The sequence below is a fragment of the Crotalus tigris genome, unplaced genomic scaffold (genome assembly GCF_016545835.1).
Source record: "Crotalus tigris isolate CLP2741 ecotype Arizona unplaced genomic scaffold, ASM1654583v1 scf7180000024339.11422700, whole genome shotgun sequence".
Taxonomy (NCBI): Eukaryota; Metazoa; Chordata; class Lepidosauria; order Squamata; family Viperidae; genus Crotalus; species Crotalus tigris.
In genome coordinates, this window is record NW_024100509.1 from 7,371,815 (window position 1) to 7,382,958 (window position 11,144).

Sequence of the window (11,144 nt, forward strand, 5' to 3'; positions counted from 1 at the left end):
ACATTAGCACAAGATCAATTGAGTATATATTTACTGGGCAATACTTCTCATTGGTTATGTGAGAACTGCATGTGTATCCAGAGAAATCAACACAAATGACTATTCTTGAGACAACTTTTAATTCACAGGAACATTTGGAAATGTGTTTTGTTTCAGATTCAGAATTCTGCATTCCTGAATTTCTGTTGATCCATTTCAAGTCTGGCACAGTTTTGCTGAAATAAAATCAAATATAAAATATGAAGTTGTTTAAGGTGTTTTCCTATGATAAATAGTAATATTCAGAATAATACTTTTGGGTGACAAAAAATAGGCTGAAGCTTAAGTAGCAGAGAAAGGTATAGAATGCACTATTGATTGCAGCAGGTGGTAAACAAGGCCATGCACAGAGTGTTCATATATACTTAAGTTTATATATACTTAAGTTTAGCATAACAACCAGCATAGAGCCTTTTGCAAGTTTAAGTCAAGCATAATTCTTTCAGTAGAGAAAAAGATGTTTTGCTGAATTAAGGTATGCATGCTGAATTAAGGTATGCATTTTGTCTGTAGATTGTGGAGTTTTCAGAGCATCTTTGCCGATTACAGTCTTATAGCATAGGTATCTTGAATAAACAATATCAACAACCAAGAGCATGCACAGACTGCTCACACCCAGGTTTAGCAGGTCAACCAGTACACCCAACCAAATCAACAGATAGTATTTCTTGCATTTTCATCACTTTTGTGTAAATTTAGGCATAAAAGGCCTAAATTCAACTTTATTAAGTTTCAATGAGGGATAAAATAGAAAATATCAGAAAAGGAAAAATGGGGGGAAGAAATTGTAGTGCATATGCATGCTTTCAAACACAATGTTTAATATTATTTCCAACATTTCATTTGCTTTTCTTCTTAAGGGCAGTATACAGTTGTTGTTGTTGTTGTTGTTAGTTGTGAAGTTGTGTCCGACCCATCACGACCCCATGGACAATGTTCCTCCAGGTCTTCCTGTCCTCTACCATCTTCTGGTCTCCATTTAAGCTCACTCCTACTGCTTCAGTGACTCCATCCAGCCACCTCATTCTCTGTACCCTATTCAAATAAAGTTCAGCTTATAGTTAATGGGTGGTTTCTTTTCTAAGAAAAGAATTATGCTCAGAATGGTCAATTTTGTGCTTCTGAGTTTTGTTACTAAGAATAATGGCTCAAGTGCAGAAAAGATATCTGTGTAAGCAAGACAGCTGATGTCAACAAAATGTGTCCTTTGTTTGCTGTGGCTACTGCCCTGATGACTGAAATATAGTTGTTCACTCAGCAATATGCTCAGACAGCAGTGTGATTAATCTGCTTTGAGCTATATCAAGCAGCTATGCCATCATTACAGAAATACAGAATAACATAATTGGAAGGGACTTTGGAGGTCTTCTAGTCCAACCCCCTGCTCAAGCAGGAGAACCAATACCATTCCAGACAAGTGCCTGTCCTGTCTCTTCTTAAAAGCCTCTAGTGATCTAGCACTCCAACTTCTTTTTTTTCTTTTTCTTTTAACAATCTTTTTTATTAATTTTTTTCCATCAACATATGTTAATTTTTCCAATCAACAAGTTGTCTTGAGTTTATTAAGCTAATACATGTTCAATTCCTAATCCTTCATTCTTTTCTCTAACCAAGAATAAAATAAGTTCCAAATTTTATAGTAGTCGTATCTTCTTTGTCTTTCAGCCTCATAGTTAGTCTGTCCATCTCTGCACATTCCAATATTTTCGTGATTATTTCTTCTTCTGATGGCAATCCTTCATTCTTCCAGTATTGTGCAAAAATTATTCTTGCTGCTGTGGTAATATGTAGAATTAAATATAATTTCTGCTTATTAGTCTTTTCAGACATAATGCCTAGTAAAAAAAGTTCAGGTTTAAAATCCACTTGTTCGCCAATATTTTTTCTAACCACATATGTATGCTTTTCCAATAGGCCTTTGCCTTCCCACATGTCCACCAAATATGATAATACATGCCTATGTTATGTTTACATTTCCAACATCTATCTGACATATTTTTAAACATTTTTGCTAATCTTTCTGGTGGAAAGTGCCATCTATAAAACATTTTATACAGATTTTCTTTATATGAAGTTGACATTGTTAACTTCTGAAGGCAAGCCATTCCACTGGTTAATTGTGCTGTCAGGAAATTTCTCCTTAGTTCTAGGTTGCTTCTTTCCTTGATGAGTTTCCATCGTTTCTTCTGGTGCTTTGGAAAATAGGTTGACCCCCTCAAATATTGGAACACTTCTATCATGTCACCCATAATTCTTCTTTTCACTGGACTAGACAAAGCCAATTCCTGCTACTGTTATTCCTGTTTTACTCTCCAGCATCTTTGATGCTCTTTTCTGCACTCTTTCCAGAGTCTACATCTTTTTTATATATGGTTGTAGTATATTCTAAGTGTGGTCTTACTTAGAAAGTGGTATTAATACTTCACGTTATCTTGATTCTATCTCTCTGATAAGCTTTTTTGGCTGCCGATGCACACTGCTGGCTCATATTTAAATGATTGTCCACTAGGACTCCAAGATCTCTCTCATAGTTACTGCTGTTGAACCAGGTTTCACCTAATATGTACCTGTACATTTGTTTTTTCTTGCCTAGGTATAAAATCTTACTTTTCTCTATATTGATTTTGTTAGATAGGGTCCAGTGTTCAGATCTGTTGAGATCCATCTGGATCGTGAGTCTGTCTTCAAATCTGCCAAGATCCTTTTGGATCCTGAGCTTGTCTTCTGGGGTGTTGGCTATTCCTGCCAGTTTGTGTCATCTTCAAATTTGATGAGTTCCCTTCTATTCCTCATCTAAATCATTTATGAAGATGTTGAAGAATAATGGGCCTGAAATGGAGCCTTGGGGTATCCCGCTGCTTCTTCCTTCCATGTTGGTGTACTTCCATTGAGGACTACACATTGAGTATGATTTGTTAGCCGCCACCTCCAGCACTATGTGCTGGGAATCCATATTCAGAAAGTAACAGCTCTTTCTCCTCTAGACCTGTCTTCAATCTCAAATTGCTACTGGAGGAGAGTAAACTGACTGCTTGATGCATCATCAACACCAACACTTCTTCAGCTTGTGCAGGCTGAAGAGCTCCTTCCCAGCATTGGGTCCTTTCTTAGCCTCTCCCATCATGTTACCAGCTGGTGGCACCATTGTTTCATCAGAAAGAAGAGTCAAAGTAATAAAATCAAGGTTCCTTACATCTGTTGTTCCTCCCCTCCCTTGACTTGTCAAACCTTGGCATGCCTTTCCTTTCACCAGTAAAGTTTTCTTTACCTTTGTGACCTCATTGTCCTTGATATAGGTAATTTTAATAGGGGTGGTATAGTTAGGAAAATTTGAGGGAAAATTTTTACAAAATGTTTTATAGGTGGCATTTGGATCCCAAAAAATTGTCTTGTATGTATCCTAACTTACAGCCCAAATGTTGGAGGTGTGGTAGTACTGATGCAACTTACTTTCACGTTTGGTGGACCTGTAAGAAGGTTAAGGCTTTTTGGATAATGATTTGGTGGAACATTCAAAAGATTTTTAAAAAGAAGATAAAGTTTACTCCTCAATTATTTTTATTGGGTATTTTTATGGATTTAGATGTTAATGAAACTATTTTAATGTTGAATTTAATAACTGCAGCAAGGTTACTTGTAGGTTTATATTGGAAGAAGGATTCGCTGCCTACTTTAGAAGAATGGATACTTAAAGTTTCCAATTTAGCAGAAATGGCAAAGATTTCTGCTTATTTAAAGGACCATACACAAGAAAAAATTATCATAGTGTGGAGAAGGTGGATAGATTATATTCAGAATAAATATGGAATTTTAAAGTTTCATTTATTTTATGATTAATTTTTTCTCTCTCTTTTTTTGAAGTAATAATTATTATTTATAGAATTTTATAATATTTGATTTATAGTAGATTTGTTTATTTTATTATTTTTAAAGTTTAAAGGGAGTTAAGGGTTATGCCCCTTTATGGATTACTGCCTTGTCGTGGTGAAGCGGCTTGCGTAACTCAATGAAGCTATAAGCTATGCCGTGCAGGGCCACCCAAGACGGACAGGTTATAGCAGAGAGTTCTGACAAAATGTGATCCACTGGAGAAGGAAATGGCAAACCACTCCAGTATCTTTGCTATGAAAACCCCATGGACAGTACTAAAAGGAAAAAAGATATGACGCTGGAAGATGAGCCCCTCAGGTCGGAAGGTGTCCAATATGCTACTGGGGAAGAGCAGAGGGCTAGTACTAGTAGCGCCAGAAAGAATGAAGCGACTGGGCCAAAGCCGAAAGGACGCTCAGCTGTGGATATATCTGGTGGTGAAAGGAAAGTCCGATGCTGTAAAGATTTTTTCTCCATAGGAACCTGGAATGTAAGATCCATGAATCAAGGCAAGCTAGACGTAGTCAAAAAAGAGATGACAAGACTGAACATCGACATCTTAGGAATCAGCGAACTAAAATGGACAGGAATGGGTGAATTTAACTCAGATGACCATCAGGTATACTACTGTGGGCAAGAATCCCTCAGAAGAAATGGAGTAGCCTTCATAGTCAATAAAAGAATAGGAAAAGCAATACTGGGATACAATCCCCAAAATGACAGAATGATCTCAATTCGAATCCAAGGCAAACCATTCAATATCACAGTAGTCCAAATCTATGCCCCAACCACTGGTGCTGAAGAGGATGAAATTGACCGGTTCTATGAAGCCCTACAGCACCTTATAGAATTAACACCAAAAAATGATGTCCTTATCATCATGGGGGATTGGAATGCTAAGGTAGGAAGCCAAAAGATAACCGGAATAACAGGCAAGTTTGGCCTTGGAGTACAAAATGAAGCAGGGCACAGGCTAATAGAATTTTGTCAAGAGAATACGATGGTCATAACAAACACTCTTTTCCAACAACCCAAGAGACGGCTCTACACATGGACATCACCAGACGGTCAACATAGAAATCAGATTGACTATGTACTCTGCAGCCAAAGATGGAGAAGCTCTATACAGTCAGTAAAAACAAGACCAGGAGCTGACTGTGGCTCAGATCATGAGCTTCTCGTTGCAAAATTTAGGCTTAAATTGAAAAAAGTAGGGAAAAGCACTAGGCCACTCAGGTATGAACTAAATCATATTCCTGATGAATATACAGTAGAGGTGACAAATAGATTTAAGGAACTGGATCTGATAGACAGAATGCCTGAAGAACTATGGATGGAAGTTCGCAACATTGTACAAGAGGTAGCAACTAAAACCATCCCAAAGAAAAAGAAATGCAAGAAAGCAAAATGGCTGTCTCAGGAAGCTTTGCAAATAGCTGAGGAAAGAAGGGAAGCGAAAGGCAAAGGAGAAAGAGAAAGATACACCCAATTGAATGCAGAATTCCAGAGAGTAGCTAGAAGAGATAAGAATGCCTTCTTAAATGAACAGTGCAAAGAAATAGAAGAAAACAACAGAATAGGGAGGACCAGAGATCTCTTCAAGAAAATTGGAGATATGAAGGGAACGTTTCATGCAAAGATGGGCATGATAAAGGACCAAAATGGCAGAGACCTAACAGAGGCAGAAGAGATTAAGAAGAGATGGCAAAACTACACAGAAGAACTATACAAGAATGAGCTTAACATCCCAGATAACCACAATGAGATGGTCATTGACCTCGAACCAGACATCCTAGAATGTGAAGTGAAATGGGCCTTAGAAAATCTGAGCAACAACAAAGCTAGTGGAGGTGACAGTATTCCAGCTGAGCTATTCAAAATCTTAAAAGAAGATGCAGTAAAAGTGCTACACTCAATTTGCCAGCAAATTTGGAAAACTCAACAGTGGCCACAGGATTGGAAAAGGTCAGTTTACATTCCAATTCCAAAGAAAGGCAATGCCAAAGAATGTTCAAACTATCGCACCATTGCACTCATTTCACATGCTAGTAAAGTTATCCTTAAAATCCTACAAGCTAGACTCCAGCAGTATGTGGATCGAGAACTACCAGAAGTACAGGCAGGATTTCGAAGAGGCAGAGGAACTAGAGATCAAATTGCCAACATACGCTGGATCATGGAGAAAGCTAGGGAGTTCCAGAAAAACATCTACTTCTGCTTCATTGACTATGCAAAAGCCTTTGATTGTGTGGATCACAACAAATTGTGGCAAGTTCTTAAAGAGATGGGAGTACCAGACCATCTCATTTGTCTCTTGAGAAACCTATATGCGGGTCAAGAAGCAACAGTGAGAACCGAACACGGAACCACTGATTGGTTCAAAATTGGAAAAGGAGTCCGGCAAGGCTGTATACTGTCGCCCTGCCTATTTAACTTATATGCAGAGCACATCATGAGAAAGGCAGGGCTAGATGAATCAAAAGTTGGAATTAAGATTGCCGGGAGAAATATCAACAACCTAAGATATGCAGATGATACCACTCTAATGGCAGAAAGTGAAGAGGAACTAAAGAGCCTCTTGATGCGGGTGAAGAAGGAGAGTGCAAAAGTTGGCTTGAAACTCAACATTAAGAAAACCAAAATCATGGCATCCGGCCCTCTCAATTCCTGGCAAATAGATGGGGAAGAAATGGAGGTAGTGACAGATTTTATTTTTCTGGGCTCCAAGATCACCTCAGATGGGGACTGCAGCCAAGAAATTAAAAGACGCTTGCTCCTGGGGAGGAAAGCTATGGCAAATCTAGACAGCATTCTAAAAAGCAGAGACATCACCCTGCCAACAAAAGTGCGCATAGTCCAGGCCATGATTTTCCCAGTTGCAATGTATGGCTGTGAAAGTTGGACCATAAGAAAGGCTGAGCGCAAAAGAATTGAGGCCTTTGAACTATGGTGCTGGAGAAGACTCCTGCGAGTCCCTTGGACTGCAAGGCGTTCAAACCGGTCAGTCCTAGAAGAGATCAACCCCGACTGCTCTTTAGAAGGCCAGATCCTGAAGTTGAAACTCAAGTACTTTGGCCACCTAATGAGAAGGAAGGACTCACTGGAGAAGAGCCTAATGCTGGGAAAGATTGAGGGCAATAGAAGAAGGGGACGACAGAGAATGAGATGGCTGGATGGAGTCACTGAAGCAGTAGTGTGAATTTAAATGGACTCCAGAAGATGGTAGAGGACAGGAAGACCTGGAGGAATGTTGTCCATGGGGTCGTGATGGGTCGGACACGACTTCTCAATTAACAACAACAACAAGGGTTATGTATGAATTTGTTTATTGTATAATTTTTTTTTTGTTTTAAAAGTTATAGATTGTGTTTATTTTGTTTACAATAACCCTGTATTTTGCTCCGGGAAGCGGGGGGGGGTAGGGTGGGAGGGGATGGGTAGGATTAAGTAGGTTAGTTATATAGAAATATTAATGTATAAAATAGATAGAGTATTTTAGAGGGAGGTGCCGCTTGGGTATTTCCCCTGAACTGTATCCGAAGAGGATAAGAGGGGAGGAGGAAGGATGGAAGGAAGTTGGTTGGGAGGAAGGGATGAGGGGAGAGATGAGAGGAGGGGAGAGAGGGAGTAGGGAAGTAAGGAAGGAAGGTTGAGAGGGCAGATGCAGTCGGGGGGGAGGAGATAGACGAGCGACACCTAAGGTTCTATTTTAAAGGTATTTTTCTCTTTTATTTATTTTTCTTATATAATGTATGGAAAGTATTATATGTATTGAAAATTTAAATATTTTTTTTTCAAATATATATATATATATATATATATATATACATATATATTAATTGGTAGAATTAAAAATAAACAAGCAGATCTTACTGAAAGAGCTTTGAGGGGGTGAGTGAAAGTGGTAACTGAAGCACAAAAAGGGACTAGTTTAAAAAAGGGAACAGAAGAATGTGCGGAATTCTTTTTATCTGGCCTGCAGTTCTGTGAATTTCTGTGGCTGAGCATGAACCTGAATCTTATCTCTTCAATCCTAGTCTAAGACTAAAACCATTACATCATAGTAGCTCACTTGTCATATGAGGGCTTAAACATAGTGTGTTTAGGCTGTACTATGAATGTACTGTAGCCGTGTACTATTTTTTTTCTGTTGTCATTCACCTATTTCATGTTTCTTTATTGTCTGCAGTTCTCTGAGATATCAGTAAACAAGGCAGGGATTTAGAGCAGATCTTATCACAGTACATTACATTTGTCAAGCCAACCTTCGAAGAATTCTGCTTACCTGTGACTAAAAAGTTTTTCCCTTTCCTGGCAGGGGAACTGGAGGTTTAGAGAAGAAGAAGAAGAACCCTGGTGGAACACTCGGTAGATAGAAGTAGCAGTATTTCTGGAAGTCCTCTTATGGACTTCATCTGCTCTTATAATGGCTGGCACAGACACTAGTAGAAATGAAAGTGCAAAAATGGGGATGTCTAACTCCACTTACAGTTTAAGGGGAGAAACCCATCAACCCATCTTCTCCCAGAGAAATTTCCTCTCTACAGTTCCTCTAACATGATTTTCTCTTTTCTGGCAGACCAAGAAATATGCTGATGTAATTATCCCTAGAGGTATGGATAATCTTGGTGAGTATGGGATAAGGTGAATGGAGAGTTGGATAATGGAAAATTGGAGGCATTCTATAAGAAAATGATTTGTCTCTGTCATTCTATGTTAATAAACCTCTAGATATGTAAAAAAAGAAAAGAACTGAGTAGACATGGCACTTTAATGTATTATATACATAGGTAAAGAATTTTTTTAAAAAAAGTTAATACAGGTACTCCTTGACTTCAGTGACTGTTCAAACAAATGATGGTTATAATTGATCCTTGGAATTCTGGCTGTCCTAGCTCTTCTGGGGTCATTCAGTCTGGATGCTTGGCAATGCACTTACAACTGGTTGCAGCATCTTACAATTGCATGATCACCATTTCCAGCCAGCTTTCCCAGATATTCAGTGGGGAAACCAGCAGAGAAGATTGCAAGTTACTGGAGTAAGTTTCCACCACTCTGCAGTTTCCCCCAGTGTGTCTATGCTCATGCCCTGATGAGTCACTCATGCACTCTGTGCATCATCCTGTCAGCACTTCCAGTAAACCAGATAAAAATGCAACTAGATGGGCTAATTTTATTTTATTGTAAGGCTACATTAACATAATCTTGCAAGTCTGAAGGTACAAATCTCCCATTGCCACTTTTAACTGCCTGATCAATTAGGGCGGGTCTTTCTTAAGTTTCTTCCTCTGATTGTTAAGCCATTGGGGGTTCTCCCCCCTTATCTGCTTGTTTCCTAGGCTGCATCTCTCCCCCTCATCACTCAAGGTTATTCTCATCTCCAGACCCTCACCACAACTCCCATGCATCCTTGTGCACATTCTCCAATCCTTGCCACATATCTCTTGCACAACCTCACTGCAGAATGGGACAACTCAATGTAGGACAATCCAACAAATACAAAATTTAAATTTCAACAGAACCATGACCAATAATAATAAAATGAAGTCAATACAGAAATACAAGAGTTATAATAATTTTGATGAAAACGTGGTCACCAATAATAAAAGTAACTGAATGAAACAATTAATACAGCGTTGAATTGTCCTGTGGCGAGTAGTCCTGCAGTGAGTTGGCCATGGTAAGTTGTCCTGCAGCAGGTTGGCTGTGGGGAGTTGGCTACAGTGCGTTGGGCATAGTGAGTTGTCCTGTCTGACCCTGGCCACATCTCCCACATCCCTCTTTGCATGCTAGTTCGAACAATCCTCAAGTCAGAAAATCTGGGTCCCTCTAAAAGTACACTTTTTCCAAAAATAAAATTGCTTAGTTCATTGTTATTTTTCATATCTATAATTTAGGGTATATTTTAATAACTTAAACATCTAAAAATACCTTGTGCCAATCAAGACTTTATCTCGCCACTGATAGGTCCCTCACAAGTTCAGAACCACTGTTTTATTGTATAGATTTATAACAGACCTGGGCATTTTATGGTCCGCCGGCCCCCAGGCACATCCAGCCCTGTCTCTGTCCAGCCTGAATGAAGTCTATCAGAACTTAGAAACCAAATGTAAATAAGCATGCTGCAGGGGTGGGGAAAGAAGCTGAGTTGGATCCAGCTCTGAGCAGTCATTGTGTACTCTTTCAGTCAGTTGGATGTTGTGGGAGGGTGAGGAGAGAAAGTGTTTTTCTATGCCTGTGCAGTGCTCACTTCTTGCCTGGAGCAGCCTGAGCTGGTGGCAATCATTGTATGAGGGGACACAGGCTCAGCCACCCATCACTGCTCAGTCAAAGTGCAGCTTTGCAGGCGAGTGGGTGGAATGCAGTTGCAAGCTATTGGTTTGGCTCTCCACAGCAGTCCCAGTTCCTCAAGTGGCCCCTTGGGAAAATTCATTGCCCACCCCTAATCTATAATGAAGCAGGATGATAGTGTTAAATCTATTAGATTTGTGCCCAACCAGTTCTTCCCCCGCCCCCAGGGTCAGGGCTTTACCCAGTGCCCAGCAATATTTCTCTGTGGAACCTTAATTAGCATCCATGACTAACAATGGAGGTGTCAGAGACAAGATTTGGAAAAATGGCTTTGATTGCAGATCCTCAAAATCTTAGTAATAAAGCTCAACTAAGGTACATATAACAGTCTCTGCAGCAGTCCAGATTACTATACACATCACCCAGAGTTTAAAGATTTTGCTTCTGACTATCAATTTCAGCCATCAGTTTGATTGTGCAGCACATCCAAGACATCTTGAATGCCAACTCAATGGGTACCTGTATGATTATATTCCTCCCTGCCAGTAACAGCCCTCAGAATCCAGCAGCCGCCCATATTGATCTCAGAGCAAGATAAAGGCCTGCACTGCTATGCCCCATAGTTGCATTCTCTGAGTCCTTGCTCCTTCCCCTAATTGCAGTGCTTCATGGCTTATTAAAGTTTAAATTATGGTTGCCTGCAATGGTTTTGCTCCAGCCTTTTCATGGAGGAATGGCAATATGTTTCTATATGGTACTACAAATAGTTTCTGATATGTAGTATCAGTTAGTATAGCTGCCATGATGGTGAGATTATATCTTTTTTTTCAATTTTTTATAGTCACAAAATATTTTATCAGCACCATATTATCTGGGTTCCAGTGTTTAGTGTGTCCAAAGTAATTTTATAATCGTCTCTATTTTCCGCCAAAATATTCTGGGAG

At 39.4% G+C, this 11,144-nt stretch overlaps 1 protein-coding gene across 1 annotated transcript in view; it reads left to right on the forward strand.

The window, feature by feature from the left end:
* The window catches only part of UCK2 (uridine-cytidine kinase 2), a 51,554-nt gene extending 40,434 nt beyond the window's left edge, over positions 1–11,120 (forward strand). Inside the window, 4 exon segments of the mRNA XM_039326102.1 lie at positions 8,099–8,196; positions 8,489–8,537; positions 10,261–10,263; positions 10,662–11,120. Coding sequence (XP_039182036.1) covers positions 8,099–8,196; positions 8,489–8,537; positions 10,261–10,263; positions 10,662–10,798 — 287 coding nt within the window. The 3' untranslated portion in view covers positions 10,799–11,120.
* The last annotated feature ends 24 nt before the right edge of the window (positions 11,121–11,144 follow it).